Source organism: Delphinapterus leucas, chromosome 10 (assembly GCF_059928025.1).
Source record: "Delphinapterus leucas isolate spDelLeu-1000000601 "Yukka" chromosome 10, BTC_Dleu_Yukka2, whole genome shotgun sequence".
NCBI lineage: Eukaryota > Metazoa > Chordata > Mammalia > Artiodactyla > Monodontidae > Delphinapterus > Delphinapterus leucas.
The window spans coordinates 44,634,367-44,653,809 of record NC_143138.1 but is presented as its reverse complement, the minus strand read 5'-3'; the positions used below and the strand labels follow the sequence as shown (position 1 = coordinate 44,653,809).

The 19,443-nt window shown below is 42.9% G+C and overlaps 2 protein-coding genes across 2 annotated transcripts in view; one reads left to right on the top strand and one right to left on the bottom strand.

The window, feature by feature from the left end:
- RAB23 (RAB23, member RAS oncogene family) overlaps positions 1-10,767 on the top strand; it is a 26,733-nt gene extending 15,966 nt beyond the window's left edge. Inside the window, exons 5-7 of the mRNA XM_022581484.2 lie at positions 1,231-1,313; positions 2,149-2,241; positions 3,891-10,767. Of these exons, the coding sequence (XP_022437192.1) occupies positions 1,231-1,313; positions 2,149-2,241; positions 3,891-4,030 (316 nt within the window). The 3' untranslated portion in view covers positions 4,031-10,767. The remainder of the gene's footprint in view (positions 1-1,230; positions 1,314-2,148; positions 2,242-3,890) is intronic.
- BAG2 (BAG cochaperone 2) lies at positions 7,539-19,443 on the bottom strand. The gene is made up of 3 exons (XM_022581486.2): positions 19,124-19,443; positions 10,394-10,503; positions 7,539-8,941 (listed from the first exon to the last, which is right to left on the bottom strand). The coding sequence occupies exons 1-3, from the start codon at positions 19,234-19,236 to the stop codon at positions 8,529-8,531; spliced, it is 636 nt and encodes a 211-aa protein (XP_022437194.1). The 5' UTR covers positions 19,237-19,443; the 3' UTR covers positions 7,539-8,528.

Sequence of the window (19,443 nt, the reverse complement as noted above, 5' to 3'; positions counted from 1 at the left end):
GTAGCCCCCGCTCACCGCAACTAGAGAAAGCCTGCATGCAGCAACGAAGACCCAACGCAGCCAAAAATAAATAAATAACTTTAAAAAGGAAAACATCCCTAGATGTTTTAATATCTAGCATAAGTATGTTGATGAGTTTAAATAGGTAAGCAGTTCAGATTCGTATTGTTTTGTATACCCAGAACCATTATGCTCACATTTGTGAACAGAGTTTGGCATCCAGATAATTTCTCTGTATAAGTATTTGTTTACTGCATTATTAACTTTTTTCTGGCTTTGAAAATACTTACTTGGTTTTTACCTTATTTTTTTTATAAGTTCTTGTATTAGTTGTCTGATGCTGTATAACAGATTAGCCCAAAACTTAGTAGTTTAAAACAACAAACATTTATTATGTCACAGTTTTTGTGGGTCAGGAATTTGGGAGTGGCTTAGTTGGGTGGCTTGGTTCTGGGTTTTCATGAGGTTGCTGTCAATATGTTGCCGGGGCCTGTGGTCACAGGAGGGCTTTTGACTGGGGCTGGGGGGGTCTGCTTCCGGGATGGCACCCTCGCTTGGCCATGGGCAGGTGGCCTCTCCTTCAGGCTGCAAGTGTCCTCAGTGTGTGGCAGCTGCTTCCCCAGGCACGTGATCCCAGAGGGGGCAAGGCGGAAACCGCAGTGCCTCTTATGAGGAGTCTCAAAGTCACACGCCATCACTTATGTATGTCATTGATGACACAGACCAACTTGATTACAGTGGGGGAGGGGAGGCGTGTGGTAGAATCATTGGGAAATATTTTAGAGAATTGGGAGTCATAATGAAACTAAAATTAGGAGTCCACTGTTCTAGACACATCAATATACTGACTTAGGCTTTGGCAGCAAAGTAGTTTTGTAGCCAATAAGAGTAAAATAGGTAATGCAGTATAAGACTATACAGAGTGTAATTAAATTCAAGTGTTTTTAATAACTGAAGAGAGAAAATTAAATATATAAAGAAAAGTGACATTTAGTCATTTTAAGGCTAGAGTAAGTGACTTTATAGAAAAGTGTCTTGCAGTTACAGTGAGATGGCTGGTGTTTACCCCCCCAAGAGCAGTGACAACTGAAAATCCTGCTCAAGCACTGAGTGTAGCTCTCACCTGTTCTGGAAGGGCTGACTGCTGTCCTCAGGCTGTATGCAGTAAATGTAATAAAACAAGCTCTCAGAAAGTACCTTTACATGCGTTTTTTTCAAATTGATGTGTAGTGAGGAAGCTGAGGCACTGGCAAAAAAGTTGAAGCTGAGATTCTACAGGACTTCAGTGAAGGAGGATCTGAACGTGACGGAAGGTAAAGTGCCTTCTTAACAGTTAACAGCAGGAAGTTTGTTTATTCTTCTTATGCCTTTTCTTTTTGTTGTTTAGAAATCGTATTTGTAACGAGAATAGAATTTTCTCTTTGTCATGTATCATTAAGTAAAGTTTAAAGGCTGATGCTGCTCTGAGTTTGAGTCCTTGATTATTTACTAATGTCTTTGAATAGTTGTTACTCTACAGCAAAACTCCAGTGGGCTTTATTGTATTTAAAAATACAACAGGCTATGTGTGTGCGTATATGCGTGTGTGTTTTTGAAGCGTACCTTCTAAAATTGCTGCATTAGAACCCCACAGCGGTGGACACCCCACTAGGTAGTTACAGTGACCTTAACTTGTTTAATAGTGTTTCCTAGTTTAAGAAAGTGAGATTAGAGAAAGATGGTTGTTATTTTTCTCATTCCGGAATTGCTGCTCATTTTATTAGATTGCAGCTCAGCTGTTGCTTCAGTGTCCCCTGAATAGTGGTTTTCAGTTAAAGAAAGAGTCTTTTTAAGACTGAGTCAGTTTAGTGTTGCTGAATATTAGTCACTATTCAGGTACTTAAAACTAAAGAGCCAATGACTACAAGTAATATTTTATTTCTTTACTAATAAAATGCTACTATATATTTATTAGTATTACCATTGTAATTAGGTATTACTTAGATAATTTTTAGAAGTTGAATTTTTTCAACTAGATTGTATACTTCTAACTATAATTTTAAATTTGTTTTGTAAGTATAAATATTATAGTAAGTGATGTGAAAGAACAGGTTTTACATGCATAATTATACTGACCTGGCAAGGTTTTTGGTTTTGTTTTCATTCCAGTTTTTAAATATTTGGCTGAAAAATATCTTCAAAAGCTTAAACAACAAATAGCTGAGGATCCTGAATCAATGCCTTCAAGTAGTAACAAAATTGGTAAGTACCCAGGAAGTTTTAGCCCCATGTTTACCTGGTAAATTTATTTTCCATTCATTATTATCATATTTACTGGGTTTTTTTTTAAATACAGTATGCTCCTTTCTTTAGGAAATGTGACTGGAAAGCGTGAGATGAGTGATTATTAAATTTAGTAGTATCAGCTCTCATTAAAAGGTATATTGAGGGGGCTTCCCTGGTGGCACAGTGGTTGGGAGTCCGCCTGCTGATGCAGGGGACACGGGTTCGTGCCCCAGTCCAGGAGGATCCCACATGCCGCAGAGCGGCTGGGCCCATGGGCCATGGCCACTGAGCCCGCGTGTCCGGAGCCTGTGCTCCGCAACGGGAGAGGCCACAGCAGTGAGAGGCCCGCGTACCACAAAAAAAAAAAAAAAAAAAAAGTATATTGAGTTAAAAGATTTTTTAACTGATGAATTTTCTAAAGGTCTGTCCTTTTTGAACACTTGTTTCTCTGACTTGACACTTGCACCATCTCCACACCTTTTCCCTTTCCTGCCACCTTGCTGAGCACCCATCCTGATTTTTAACATGAGATGCCAGCAGAGTTTAGTATTTCCTGGAGAACAGGAAGCACCTGTCCGCATCTTACTTTGGGCCATGGCTTCTGGGAGGATGGGTGCCGGTCCTCTGTCCTAAGGACCTCCTGCCTGCACCCCACTACTCACTACACACACACACACACACACACACACACACACACAGCATTTTCTTGGCCTGTTTTAACTTTTCTTACTTTGCCCTTTTTATTGTATATGTTCCTACTGTCAGGCACCTTACATGCTCTGAGAAACGACAGGGCAGTTGTGATAAGCCGCTGTCTGGTCTGGTCTCCTGGGCCCACCCTGTCTCCTTCCAGTCTGCTGATTAAAGCCCTTTGATAGATTCTGGTTGTGGAACACATTCAATTCAGGCTCTCTTCATCCCAGCATTTAAAGACAGTTTGGTCCATCCTTCCTGTGCAGCCTCGTGCCCCACTTTTGTAATGTACCCTGTTTACGGTTCCACCACAGGGCCCGCTGTTTCTTGAGCCTGCCTAGGGCTGTCTTACTTATCCCTTTGCTCATTTTGGCTCTTCCATTAAGAATGGCCTCCCATTCCCACCTTCTGTTGAGAACTGTGCATCCCGCAAGGTCTATGGAGAAAGCTCTCGGCTGTCTGGCTGAAGCACAGCCTTCACTTCTCTTAAATGAACAGAGACCTGAGTGCAGGGCATTGCCAGGGGTCCAGTCCCTCCATGTAGTTTGTCCTTTCTTATGAATTAGATGTGGTTGACCCTTCCTTTGAACCATCTGTGGGATCTTGTCTCTTTTAAGACACTTAACATAGAGTGTCCTGTAGCATCACTGCCTGTTTGTAGTGCCTCACCTCACTCATCAGATTGTAAGCTTCTTGGGGGCAGGAATCAATCTTAGTAGTCTTTGTGTCGCTCATAGTGTCTCTGGCCCAGAGTCTTGTGTATCTTGGACGATAAATAGCCCATAAACTGGAGATTACATTTTAGAACCAACATTGTTCAAAATGAAAACTCTAACAGTTGAAAGTGTTTCTTTAGTTCATCCCTTTTGTCTGCTCAGGTGACCCTGAGATCCGTTAGTGTTAACCTTTGTGTTTTCCCTCAACTTGTCCAGGTGTCTTTAGCACGTCTGCTGGGAGTCACTTGGGTCAGAATTCAAGTACCCTTAATGGTGGAGATGTCATCAACCTCAGGCCCAACAGACAGAGGACCAAGAAAAACCGAAATCCTTTTAGCAGCTGTAGCATACCCTAAAATGCTTCAGGGAGGAAGAAGTGAATTGTATTGTGCAGTAAGATACATCCAGCTGTCACGGTATGTTAACACAATTTTTTCGCAGACTTTGCACCTAATGGCTCTCTGAAAGCTGACAGACTTAAACAGATAGCACTGCTCTGCAGTGCTTTTCAGAATGGAGCAAGATCTCTGGTGGAAAAATTACTGCCCTCTGGACTTATTTTAATTTTTTTACATTAGACGAAGCTTCTCCTGTTTTTGAAGGAATGCTATAAGAAACATCAAAAACAGGTTTTGCTGAATTTGAAATGCTGGAAAACATAATGCCTAAATATACTGGTACAGATTTTAATATTATGGATCAAGGAAAGATAGCAACCGTTCTTTCTCTGAAATTGGTCATCTAGCTTTTCTAGGAAGTAGTATTGAATCTGAATACTGAAAAGAATAATATTGAAAGGCGAACCCTAATCTTGCCAGACTGCATTAGTGTGTACTTCGGCAATGTTACTTGTGCAATATCTGTAGATGTGGAATGTGGAGGTACGTGCACACGCAAATCCCTGGTTCTGGAGTAAACAGAAGGTGTGTGCAGTGTTTAAGGAAACATAGACTCTTAACTCATTCATTCATGAAACCATTTACACATTTATGTGTATGTTATAAGTTTCTATTTTCAAATGAGAAATTCTAGACATATTTTGCAAAATGAGCTCAGATTTTAAAAGTGCTTTTGTGCCAAAAATACCATACCTAATTTTCAGTGCTTTACCAGAATTTATACTGTTGATAATCTCTTTTAAAAGCAGTTTTCCTCTCTGACAGAGTAGATGAAAGAGTGTCTTAGTGCTAGAGCCCCTCCCAGGTGGCACTGGTTGCGTGCGGAATCTTTTCATGTCCCTGCACATGCATGGCGGGCTTGGGCTGGCGGCTGCAGGACCCCCGCCCTGTGCAGCGTGGCCGCCCTGTACCCAGTGCCTTTTGCTGTTGACAACGCAATTCTGAACTTTTAGGATTATGCTAACAGTTTTTTTAAATACGCAAGAGGTGATCTTTTGTCTTAAACCACATTACGGATTTTATAATGCCCTGCAACTCTAAAGCATCTTTTTGTTTACATATTTTTTGTATGGTATTTTGAGATTATCATTTAAAAATTTCTATAAACTTCAGTTTGTATAGCACTTTCTCAAGAGCTCTGTCAGCACCAAATGCAAAATAATTTCTTTTAATAAGTGATTTTAACATGTAATCATGTGGCAGAGCATACATTTTGTGACTTGGGACAGTAGCTTTCCAACTCGGATAATTAATTGCATGAACTCTGGTAAAACTGATCATCATTCATCAATGACTTGTTTTTAACCCCTTGCAATATACCTGGTTTTTACAGGATTTAAATATATGTAAAAATAACTTTTCTTGGAAAATGTGTCACAAAGTCATTTTTCATTATTTCTACTAAATGCATAATGTTTTATATATTCCTTTTGTATGTTTTCTCTCTCTCATTCTTTTTTTTTTTAAGTCTTCCGTCTGCACCACCCTCATCCCCTGTCCAGATTAATGTTGAAAACATAATAGAATTTTGTAGGGCATGTCTTTAAGTGGTCAGGAGTGAAGGTTTGCTTTTCATAATATTGAAATAATCTGGCATTATCTATTTCAAAGTAATATGTTTATTTTTATGTCACCAGTTGTCACCACTCCCATTGCTGGCAGTGGGATAGGTGTTGGAGAAAAACTCTCTTCCTAACAATGGGTACCCGCTAGTGATTCCCTTTTCTACTCTCTGGAAATACAGTCCCTTTGATTTTTGCACAAAATATATTTTGCGTCAAATAGTCTTTAGTAGCAGAAAAACCACGTTATATAAAATGTTGTAGTTCTATTTCACATTAATTAAATGTGTGTGGGTAAAAGTTTGTTATTTTTCTACATTAAAAAAATCTGATGATGGTTGCAGTTCCCCTGATATTTGTAATATAATTTTGTGTATTTAGTTTTGTCCTTTTTTTTTAAACAAGAACTGAAGAGAGATCTTTGTTACACATTTGAATTTTTAATTTGCAATTCTGTATTTTACCTAACCATAATTAGTCATTTTAAATAATTAAGTAGGCCTGAAAATCAGCCACAAGTGATATGTTACTTTCTCAATTCTAAAAACCTTCAAAATTGACATTATATTCTTTCACCTTGAGGCCTTTAATTCTTTTAAATAACTTAACTACTAATTTCTAACGAACCATGGATGCTGAAGAAATACTAAGACCCCGGGACGTTGTGCATTTGTGCAGTAATAGCTTTCGTATGTCGTGGCTCATTTTTGGCTGTGGCGTGGCTGCTGTGTCTCCGAGTCCTCAGGATTCCTTTTCCTCTTTCAGTCTGCCTCTCGAATTAATAGTGTACAGAATAGGCCACATAAGGCGATATAATTAAATAAAACCAGGCTAAATGGTTTCCTTTTTATCTGCCCAAAGTTGACAGCACTCATGTACTTCTTCAAAATATAGTAAAACTAACAAACACTATCAGAAGAGCCCCTCCCCATTGTGGCCGCAGTCCTGTGCTGTCTGGGTGCCTCAGACGCTGGCAGCGCAGTGCTTGGGAAGAACTCACTGATGGGCTCCACTGTGCCCAGGGCTCCAGGGCTTGGGTCTCCTCTGGAGATCCTGGGATGGGGAAGTGGCCTCAGGACCTGACATCCCAACTTAAAGGGAACTACTTTAATGTAAAATATTATTAATTTTTCCCCTCTTTTTAAAAACCTTTGAAATAGTTACTGGTAACTTGCTAAAGTGCTCTCGTTACTGTTACGGTATCTGTTTCTCTGAAAACAAACAAAATGAACTGACAGGTGAAAATCTGTCCCACACTGCAGTCATCTAATGAACAGAGAAAGTCTGGGCTGATGTGAACAGGAAGGGGAGGATTTCCAGATGCTGACGGTCTTTGGGAACATGAGAAAAACTTGGCTGTCTGCTGAATTTTCAAAAAGCTGATAAAGAAAAAGATGGCACAAAAAGAAAATCTTCTATCTCACAGTGAACCTAATGATAGCAAATTAGTCTGATAAATCAAGAGGCTTTTACCAGTTATCATCAGTGAGAATTAATGTTTCCCACAAAAGAATAGATTTAAATAAGGTGAACTTGGGCTGGCATCAAAACTATCATGAATGTCCTCAGATTGTAATTGCTTTTTATGAAGAGACATATAAATATATAAAACCAATCTGCAGCTTGACTGTTTTTTTTTCTTGCAGTGTGAAAGAATACCTATCTTTTAATGAAAATTGAATCTGATATATTCATTCTGAAGTAGTATTTGGGGAAGCTAAAGTTTTTGTGTATCAATAGCACTAGTTATTTTGAACAAATAAAAGTGTTCTATAGTTGCTGCATTTATCACAGATAAAAGAATAATCAATACACTGGTCAACCTTGTTAGTGAACAAAATGCAATCTAAATTAAGGTATTTCATATTTAATATTAGAAAAAAATACTCAATGCTGAAAAGCTCTCAGTGAAACAGCAACTTTTTAATTATTGAAGACAGTATAAATTGATATAACTCTTATACAAAAAAACTTTGGAAACGTATCAGGCCATGAAAATTATATACCCTTTGACCCAGTAAAACCGATTGCTGGGGATTTATACAAAGAAAATCAAAAACAAACGAAAGAAGGAAAAAGCTCTACGTACACAAATATGTTGCAGTAATAAGCAACAAACTGGAAACAACCTAAATGTCCAGTAAGGGGAATGGGTAAATTGTACAACTACATGGAATAGAGGTTCTTAAGTTGAGAATTAAAAGCAGACTTTAAAACAGTATTTAATTTTTAAAGGCAAGTTACAACATTGTATTTCTGTAATGATTAAAAATTTAAAGAAATGATGCATTTGGAAAAAGATGAAGTGGATATACCATATACAGTTCAGAGTGGTAAAATTAGAGGTGAAGTTTCTCACATTTTATGTCATGTTTTCACGTATTATCAAGAAGTACATTCATATTATGAGATGCATAAATGTTTAAGTTCAAAATAATATGATATAGATGTCTAAAAAACCTGCTGAATGAAAGAGAAGACACAGGGAAGGTTCCCTTCCATAATTCCAAGCTCACTGCTTGGCTCACAGCAGATGCGTGGTCAGTGTGTGCCCGTGTGTCTTTGCAGACAAAGCCCAGGAGAGAACCATGATGCTTTTACCCCTAGCTGAGCACTTATTTCCCCCACATACTAAGTGTTCATCCACAGAATAGTAAAATATATATATATATATATATATATATATATATAGGAGGTGCTAGATCCTAGTACAAGACAAAAATTCAATCTAAAAACTTTTAGAAAGGTAATCAAAATATTTCTAGTTTTAATTGTTATTCACAAACTAACAACACTGAACTAGTTATCTGTCTAACAAACAGAACTAGTTATCACTTAAGATAGTACGTTATCATTTTTATGTGATTATTTATAAGGGCTCTTAGGTTGGAACACTAGTTGAATCTGCTTTCAGTGTTTTGTAGCAGGGTTTTGGAAGCAGCCCCTTTAGAATGCTCCAGCAGCTTGATGGCCTTGTCAGAGTTTTCAATGTTCCTAAGCAGGGTCTCTAGTCTTCTCTTAATTTTCTTCTGATCCTCGAGAGCACAGCCGATCACGATGGACTGGAACTTCTGATCCACCGGCCCCGCAGGCACCTCAGAGGAACACGCGCTGTACAGCGACATCAGGTGACTCTTGGCGTTTCCCAGATCATCCAGAAACTTACTGACCACCTCGTCAATGACCCTGGTGGCGTGCTTGAGGGACTCCTGCTGTTGGGGGTTCCTAATTGTTTCTACTGAAACTTCCACAGTCAGGGTTCGTCCCATCAGACGGTTTGCAGTCAGATTTAATTCTTCTCTTTCTCCTAATCATGAAAAGTTTGAAATATCAATCAATATGAGACATACACGCGTCTATGTCAAGAACACTAAGGTATTTTTGTGTGGCTGAATCTATCCTGTGAGCACCTATGAATTTCTTAAAGATACACGTTAAAACTACAGCAATAAGATTAATTTATAAAGAGTATCAGATTGGATGCCAGATGATTCTGCGGTTGTCACGTCTGCAGAAGCTGGGGCAGGTGTGCGTCTGTAACTGGGGCTTTGTGCTGGTTAGAGCAGGAGACTGGATGCCCTGGATCTACGTGAGGATGTGCATTAGAGGAGGGAGATAACTTTCCCTTTACCTTTCTGAGCTTTTGGCTGAGACCCTCCTGTAATAAGACAGATTAACAAGAAAAAAACCCAGAAGCTTATTGCCATGTATACCCCATGTATATACATGGGAGATCCCCAGGGAAACTGAGTAACTCCCTGAGATGGCCCAGCCTCCACCCAAAATACTCTCAGCTAGAGAAGGTGAGGACGGAGGGAGGCAAGTTCTGGAGGTTCCCAGAAAAGGCACGATAGACAAAGGTAAGGTTCTTATGTAGATTCAGTAGGTGCCTTCTCCACTGGTGAAGGTTTCTTGTAGTTTTGTCATCCTCCTCTTCCTGGTAGAAAGGGAGACACCCTTACAAATGATTTCCTTTACAAAATGTAAATGTAAATTTCCCTTACAAAACAGTGACTTCTTCTGTTTTCAGAGCTCCTCCTCCTGTGTCTGCAGTTTCTCAAAAATAGCCAGTTCGGAATAATCCTTAGGCCAGAGAGGCATATTTCGGGGCCTCACATTCTGTGTGTGTATCAATACAATGCCCCGATTCTGGCTGAAAAAAGCCATGACACGGGAGGAAAAGCTGGCCTGAAAATGAGGCACTGACTTCATCCCCTCCAGACTAATTGAGGCCAGTAGTCTGAGTCTTGGCCAGTATGAAGAGGGTGCTGGGTTATCACTTCACTATTTATATGGAAATCAGCAACCTGTCCTGCTCTGTAACCTCCTTCCCAATTCACTGCTCTATGGCCAGGACAGTGAAGAGACACACTAGATCTTGACCCCTCTGAGGATGTGTGACAGTGTGGGTCTGGGCCGGGATGCACACTTAACCGCACCAGCTGCTCGGCCCACAGGCCGGTCCTGTGCAGCCCCAGGGGAGCCTGGTTAGGAGGAGCACCGCCCACTGGTGCAGAGCATCACAGGCCACCCGGCCCTCCTGTGGAACAGGGTTCAGTGGGTCCATAATCTGTTTTCTCTGCCTTTCTCCCCTTCCCCTCTATACGTTACACCTCCATTCATCTCCTTTTGTCTTCTCTGCTGCCGACCTTGTGCCTGTTTCCTCTGCTGTCACATCCTGCCCAGCCGTCTCTGCTGGGCTGGAGGAGCGGCTCTGCGGCACCCCCGCCGCCCCCCCGGCCCCGGGAGGGGCCCTCACCGTCGCTGATCTGCCGCATGTCCTGGCTGTTCTGGATGCTGTGGATCATCTCCAGGAGGACCTCCTTCTCCTGCTCCACAGCCGTGGCCGCTTCCCGAAGAGCCTCCACCCTGCGGAGTGCGGGGGACAGGACAGTTACTGGAGGGAAGCCGCGTCTTCCTCATCTCTCCACTGCTCAGTCCAGCTCAGGTGTAACGACGATTAGGAACACTTCCCAAAAACTCCTTACTCCTTTCTATTTTTTATTCTGTAATTGTTTTCCTTTTAATCCACTTGCCCTGTGGCTCCCAGTTTCCTCCCCGCTCACAGGGCACTCATTCTATTTAGTGTTTATCGATTTGTATTCGTTTTTACAAAAAAAATCTGCACTCATGTACTTGTCTATTTTCAATTTATTTATATCTCACTGTTTCTTTCTTCACTCAGCAGCATACTTTATTAAGAATCACCAGGTTCCCGTGTCCCTCACCTGATCTGCCCTCCCTGGCCCAGCGGAGACACGCCCTGTCCCCCAGCTTCTGCTCACAACCCGTCCACAAGTACCCTTCCAGCGTGGAACTGGTGAGACACAGGGTGTGTGGACTGTCATCTGACTCCACCCTGGATTGTTCTCCAGAATGGCCGGACCTCGAGTCCCTGTGTCCCGACAGCCCTACCAGCACTCAGCATCTCCCAACTTTCTAACCATCTGTTGCCAGGCTAACAAGTGATACGTCAGTACTTAATCTGCATTTCTTTCATTGCTAATAATTTTGGACATCTCTTTGTATCCTTGTGAGCTTGTTCACAACCTTTGCCTACTTTTTCTTTTTTAAACTGGGGTTACTCTCCTCTTGGTGATTTGGTGACAGACACTGTGACCATCTTCTCCCATCCCACCCTATATGATCTGTGTCTGGGAGGTCCTTCACTGAACAGAGAGCCTTATTTTGAAGTGAAAAGTAAAGAGATCCATCTTTTCTTGGCTTTGTTTTGCCTTAGCTCATGCTGTGAAGTTTTGTTTCAGGGTCCTCCCATCCCTAGGTCAGGACATACTTTCCTACATCTCCTTCTATTAACTTGTTTTTCTCATACTTATGTCTCAATTCATCTAGAATCCACCTCTGTATATGGTTAGGTAAGGATTTAACCATTTTCCCCAACATTATGCACCCCAAATCCGTCTTTCCCTCAATGATTTGTAGATTGTCTGCCTCTGAAATCTCTATTCCATCCAGTAGTATTTTGACTGTTCTTACACCAACACCCATTTCTTAAAAATAGCACCAGCTTTGTTTGTGATATGCCTTAGTATCTGGTAGACCAGTCCTCTAATCTTTTTTTTTTTTAATTTTTGACTGCATTGGGTCTTCATTGCTGAGTGTGGGCTTTCTCTAGTTGTGGTGAGCGGGGGCTACTTTTCCTTGTGGTGCGCAGACTTCTCATTGCGGTGGCTCCTCGTTGCGGAGCACAGGCTGCAGGCGCGCGGGCTTCAGTAGTTGTGGCGCATGGGCTCAGTAGTTGTGGCTCATGGGTTCTAGAGCGCAGGCTCAGTAGTTGTGGTGCATGGGCTTAGTTGCTCCGCGGCACATGGGATTTTCCCGTGCTAGGGCTCGAACCCGTGTCCCCTGCATTGGCAGGCAGATTCTTAACCACTGCACCACTAGGGAAGTCCCCAGTCCTCTAATCTTTAAAAATAACATAGCTATTTTGACTTTTATTCCTCCATAGACTCTAAAGTAAGTTTATTGGGTTTCTCAAAAAACTGGAATAAATTAGACACCTTTAGAACATTGTCAGTTCCTCTAAGGGTGTCTCCTTCATCCAGACCCTCCTCTACGTTCTTTATTAGAGTTTTGAAGTATTCTTGATGGTAGTCTTACAGACTCTTTTAAGTGTTTTGAATATTTTGGATATTGTTACTATTGTGAATAACATATTTACATATATACTACATTTTATAGTTGGCTATTGTTGATTAGAGAAATGCTGTTTTTGGTAGTTCACGTCATAACTGGCAACTTTCATTTACACTTATTCATTTTTAATGGTTTTTTAATTTCTGTTAGTTCTTCTGGATTGATGATCATTTCATCTACAAAAAACGAAAATTCTCATCTCTTCCTTTTCAATCCTATCAGCTCCAATTTTTCTTTCTTAAATAGCACTGACTAAACTCCTCCTGTGCGATATTGAACAGTGGCGCTAAGAGACAGCATCTTTGTCTTTTCCCGAATTTAAAGAGAATGCTTCTGTAGGTTTTTGGTGTAAAGCCCTGATCACCCCGCAACTATACACACATGCACTTACTACACAGACACACGAACACAACCAGTGACTAAAGAATGAGGCTGTGAAATTACGAGAGCGAAAGAAAACAAAACAAAGTCCTGTGTGTTTAAAGTGCTGTTTCCAGGGCACTTTCTCGTTTTTTTATTACACCACAACTAAATAAGTTGCCAAGTGTTGCAAAATAAATAGTGACAGACCTACCTCCAGTACTCAGATGCTCTTGGAAACACGGATCACAAGGAGATCTAATCCCTTCTGTCTTCCTGGGCACGTGTTCTAGCATGTGTTCCTGCCACATGAAGAGGCCCTCACCCCAACCACACACACGCCTTTTCCCCTACAGGCACCCACCTGTTATCCCCCAAAATAGCACCGACACACTGTACAGTCACAGGGTCTCGATTCTCAAGATACTAAATACATTGTTGGATTCTGTGTTTATAAGAGCCAGTAGAAGCAAAGAGCTCGTAAGAATCTTATGTGACAAATTTGACTGGAAAACACAATCAAATCCAATATTCTATAAAACAGTAAACACACAGCATCAGGCTGCCTTCCAGCCCCATTCATTATGTGCTTACACATTTCACACGAGCAGACTCTCAGGGCCCGGGACACATGAAAAGGGGTCAGGTTGTCACTAACATGAAACATCTGTGCAAAAACACAAACGTGACTCTAGTATTTAAATGGCACAGATGAGTCATTTGATTGGTAAATGAGATGATGCTGAAAGAAGAGATTAATTTTCCAGCACTCCTGAGTTTATATTCAAATGTAAGATGATAAAGAGAATTGTTACTCTAAAGAAGAATGCTCCATTTATGATAATAAGTTATACTAGTAAGTTCATGAAGTTGTTAACAAGAAAATCGTTTGAGACACTCTAGAAAAAATATAATAAATCTGTCATATAAAGAAGATATTTTGTCATTAAATGAGACCAAATATAGAGGCAATTAGATGGAACTTTTATTTTTTTTCCCACAAGGCTAGAAATTGTCAGGGCATTTTCCCTGTGAAAAACAGATTTCATCTTTTATAGAACTTCTTACATATGATTTTATATAAACCTTTTTCATTTCATAGCAAAGGTAAAATTTCATTCTTCAGGATGTAAAGATTCCCAGGAGTTTTTTGGCATCTTGGCCCTTTCATCTTCCGTCCCCCGCTTCCTAAACATTCTTTATCCCTGGCCCACGTCTACTGAGTGATCCTTTTTCAAAACCCAGTCCTTCTGGCAGGAACTGTTTCCTTAGCAGCTTCCTCCTTCCCCTCCCTTGAGGCCGTCAATACTATATCTGTCTAGTGTATGGACATCACATGCTTAGTTTTTTCTTTTAAAAAGCTGAACCTACATCTCTACTTAGTTTGCTTAAGTCATATTTATCAGCTATTGGTCTCCTTAAATTCAATTCATATACACATCTTTTTGTCTACATTAGTTCTAGAAAACTGTTAGCCATTAAACCTTCAAATATTTCCCACCTGCCCTTCTATGATTTCTCCTGGAACTCTGTTCAGAGGCGTGTTGGACCAACTCACTTTATCCTTCACGTTAACACATCACTTGACAACACTCCTTGGCAGAGGGGGGCAGCTCTGGTTTTACCAGCAGATCCTGTAAGAGCTACATGTCCAAATTGGGAAAGAACTGATCCTCATGGCAAGGCTGGCCTGGGCTGCGCTCCTGGAAAACTCTCTGCATGAAATCACAACTAAGCTTTAACAGAGAGAACCAGTGCTCAGAATGTTCCCACGAGGACAAATGTGGAGCGCACGCATCCTCGGCTGGTCCCCGGGGCCCAGAGATCGAAGCCTGGGGACCAAGGGACAAGGTGCTGGGAGGTGGTCTCCCAGGCCAGCCACCCCGGCATGTGCTCTGTGCCACGTGCGGGGACTGCAAGGGCCTCAGTCCTGCCGCTCAAGCCAGAGCTGCTGCCACTTACCAGCTGAGTGGCCTCGAGTAGTTACTTACATTCTCTTTGCCTCAATTTCCTCATTTACAAAACGGGGATCATGAGATGGTGTGACTGAATGAAGTAAAGCAGGTAAAGAGTTTAACACAGTGACTGACAGCACTGACTAAACAAGCTATGAGTTAACAGAGATGCAGTACCCATGGATACGGATGGCCAACTCCGACACCATTTTATAGAAAAGATTTGAGCATCTGTGGCTTCTGGTACCCCGTGGGCCCTGGAACCAATCCCTGCAGACACTGAGGGACCACTGCATGCAGTCCATGCCCAGAACTGGTGCCTTGAACGCTAGCTTCCTGGTCGTTATTACATGCTTCCATTATGAACTCAGGCTTGTAAATAACAAGAATTGTGCTTTCATCAAAAGGGGAAATGGCAAATGGACTTATTTCAAAGAAATTACTTCTAAAACAGGTTCTTAAAATCATAGTCCTGTTTCTTATTCAAAATTCTTGTATCAAAAGAATACTACAGGGACTTCCCTGGTGGCGCAGTGGTCTCCAATGCAGGAGACACGGGTTCGAGCCCTGGTTCGGGAAGATCCCACATGCCGCATAACAATTAAGCCCGCGAGCCACAACTGTTGAGCCCGCGCGCCTAGAGCCTGTGCTCCGCAACTAGAGAAGCCACCGCAACAAGAAGCCCGCGCACAGCAACAAGACCGAACATGGAGAGGAGAGGGGAGGGGAGGGGACGGGAGGAGAGGGGAGGGGAGGGCAGGGGAGGGGAGGAGAAGAAGAAAGAATACTACAAAGATCACATATTTTAGGCAAGGTTAAGATTTTGAAGGGCTCCCTAATCATCACCAAAATGATAAATTACATTCACTACTGAGACACTCTGGTGTAAAAAAGGGTCTATGCTTTAGTGTCAGGAGCTACTCATGAGCAGGATGGCCTCAGACCGGCCACTCAGTCCCTCTGGACTGGATTCGCTCGCTTCTAAAGGAGGGAACATATGTCCTCCTCCTGCCTCAGAGGGTTTTGGAAAGTTCACATGACAATGTCTACAAGAAGTGATCTTTTAAATTACAGGCTCTTATACAATATTAACTATGGTGCCATCTTGTCTTGTGGCTCCTGGGACGTTGGTGCAGTGAAACTGTCAGCTAAATGACCACATCTGCCCTTGCCCCATCCTTCATTCCTTGGCTGCCATGGAAGCCATGGTGACTGGCTGATGGTGGGGGAGGGAGCCACAATAGGACGAGTTTGGGGACATCTGTGAACAGCTAGTTTCCCAGTCCTGTCGTTCCCCTTGGCTGTTCTCCACACCCCACGTCCCAAGCATCTTCACCACCATCCAGAGCCTTCAGAGGCCGCTCAACACCCTGCACACAGCAGGTGTTCAATAGTCCCTGAGATCAGGGACTCAGGGACACCAATCTAAGTGGAATTTTCACCTCTTTCAGTAAAATCATATACTATTCCTACATTTTTGAAATATGACATACTTAACTCTAAGAAAATTCAGGCATAAAGTATTAAGCTCTACAGCCAGTCTTCCTGGGTTCCAGCTGTGTGACCTTGGATGGGTCATTTAACTTCTCAAGCCTCAATTTCCTGCCTGAAGAACAGAGGTGACGGTAATTTCCACAAAGGCACAGGGCCTGCAGAGTCAGTGCCCATTAACTAAATAACTTAATGGGTATCATTTATGAATTATGATCACTGTTAAATTAGTAACAATCATAAGCAAAGTGTTTAGAGCCACTGACGAATGGAAAAATCAGACACCATTTGGTCATGAAAACCGGGAGAGAAAGGCATCACCTTTTTAGGAGGAAGCAAAAAAGGAGGTGAGCCGGCGTCAAAAAAGAAAGGCTAATGTCATGCTAACATATTAGAAACAAATGGAGTTTCTTTAATGATTTGTCAGATGCTGCCAAACACCTGAAAGCACTTTAAACACCATGGACATCAGTTCACAAGGCAGGTCATAAAGCAGTGAGCATAATTCTATTTTCAGTTTCATATGAAAAAAGTTCTGCCACAATTGACAAAACTAGTACAGTGGGGGAACAGTAAACACCAGCTTCTAGGTACAGCCTGTAATTTTCACCCTACTTAGTACCCTGCCATCCTCAATATGAAATTAAACTATTAGATAAGATGACACATGAATGTTACATTTTCTTTTTAAACTTGATCTTATAGGCATGATTCTATCAACAGTTTCTTTTTTTTTAATTTTATTTATTTATTTATTTTTTTGGTTGTGTTGGGTCTTTGTTGCTGTGCACAGGCTTTCTCTAGTTGTGGCAAGTGGGAGCTACTCTTCTTTGCGGTGCACGGGCTTCTCATTGCGGTGGCTTCTCCTGTTGCAGAGCATGGGCTCTAGGTGCACAGGCTTCAGTAGTTGTGGCATACAGGCTTAGCTGCTCCGCGGCATGTGGGATCTTCCTGGACCAGGGCTCGAACCCATGTCCCCTGCATTGGCAAGCAGATTCTTAACCACTGTGCCACCAGGGAAGCCTGGCATCACTTTTTTTTAAAAGGAAGAAACAAAGCTCACAAAGTCTAAAATTACTAGAAAAGGCCCTAAAATGAATAATTAGACACATATTAATCTTTCTTAGCTCAAGGGTTAATTCAGCAAGTTATTATTTAATCACTTGTGCATGGTAATCAGAATTCACTTTACATTAATGAAGCATTGGAATAATATTCAAAACCAGAGGCTTCCTTTCAAAGATGAGTACTTGACTGCTTCTGTACCTACCCTATGTGAGGCACCAAGTTTGAGGAAAGTGAATCAGCTTGAAGAAAGGAGGGGGCAGCATCCCACCTGTTCCTTTAAGAAAACATCCTTTCCTTCTAACGAGGGGAGAGAGACCCCTGAAATGGTTGAGAACATGCCCTCAAAGTTCTAAAGACCGGAGGAGACGCTGAGGCACTTGTTTCGCTGCTACATAAAAAGAAATCATAATCTTCCCAGGGACACTCAGGGGCTCCAGTTTTGCTCCATCTGGTTCAGCTAGTTCCATCTGCCTCATTCCAAGCAGGACCCCTCTATTACTCTCCATGAAATCATGGTGGTGGAGAACTTATTTTCTGAGAAGACATCATTTCTTCCCATGATGATAATAATAATAAAGATGTATATAATAAATGACAATTTAAACATATATATTAATAAATGATAATAAATTATTCACTTGGTTATTAATGTACTTTATTGGCAAACAGACCCCTTGTTTTGGTATATTAATCCAGGGAGATAAAGACATATATGCAATGCTTCTTAAAATTTTTGTCTTACGTACTCCCTTGATCACCCAGAACCTGGTGAAAACTATGCGAAAAAAATTCCTTGTGGTTTCAGGGAGTTGTGGGCGCCTCAATATGATTTTCCTGTAACTACACTTGCACACAACTTACACAGTAACTTTAGTGACAGGAAGTACGGTTACAGGAAGTACATACAAGTTTTCATTCACTGTTAAAGGAAAAAAGTATTTCCCAAATTTCTTAGAAATTATTTAGGAATTCCATACAAGCCAGCCACTACATTTGCCACTAAGGAGTGCCCGTGGTGCCGGGTTCTACAGGAATTGACAGCACAGCCTGGAAAGAATTCAGGAGAAGAGCAGGAATGAGGCACTCAGAGCTCTGGGAAAACCAGCAGAACCGGCACTCAGAGATTTTCAGGAAAAATCTTAGGAACACATTCTTGCATCTTCCCAAACTCAGAAAAACACTCAAACCATTAAGGGAGACATCTGCTCCTGGTCAGCAGTAACCTGTCACCCAAATGCGCGCCTGAGTGCGCGGGCCCTTCTCTAAAGTCACATTCCTGGGACCTCAGCGCCGGAACCGCCCCCCCCCAACTTCCCCCAATAGAACAACTCAGGCTCTCATCTTGCACGTGTTTATCGCAATGGGCACACTGATTACTTAGTAACACCGTCATTAGTTAAGAAGGGAAAACTGACTCGTGTTCTCAGGCCAGTGACCAGCATTTGGAAGGTGTGACCGGCGACCTGGAGAAGGAGCCCCCCCCACCCCCACACACACACCCGGGCTGAAAGTAGCAGGGGATCAGATGGATTTTTATATTTTGCAAAGAGATCGATCATTCACAACGGTGACCACTAAACTGCCGCCTGTCCTAGAAATACACTATTGGAAAAGACTGGGCCGGAAACACCTGCCCCCCACACGGAACGTTCCAGAAGCTCTGCGGACGGGCAGTGTCACAGCCCCCATGTCGAGTAACGTACCCGTAACTTTCCCTTCTCGGTTCTCACGCTTCCGGCGCTCGGGTCTGGAGCCGCGAAGGAGCGTGGCCGCCGGAGCGTGCGGGGCCGCTGACCCAGAACACGGCCGCTCCTGTGAGGGGACCCGCCGACCCAGCGCGGCCCTCCGCGGGGCCCGGGTCAGCCCAGCTCCCCTGCCAGCCGCTCCCCGCTGCCCGCGCGCTCCCTGCTCTCGGTCCCCGCGCGCCCTCCGCAGGCTCGGAGGGCCGGCCCGCGCACCTGAGCTCCAGCTGGTCCAGGCTCTCCAGCAGGCGGCTGGAGCGGTCGGCCATGGACGAGGAGCGGCAGAAGCGGCCCTCGTTGGCCTTGGCGCTGATCCTCGCCTGAGCCATCGGCGTCCGGCGGGCGGCCCGAGATCACTGCCTTCCCCGCGCTCCACCCGCCTCCTCTGACACGCCGCCCGCGAACCGGGGAACCGGGAAACTGGCGCGGGTGCACGAGAGCCGGCCGCTGCTCTGTCCGGCGCGGGCGGCCTCGAGGGCGGCGCGGCGGGGAGGCCTTTCTGGGCGCGGGGACGCGTCTCCGCCCCGAACACCGCC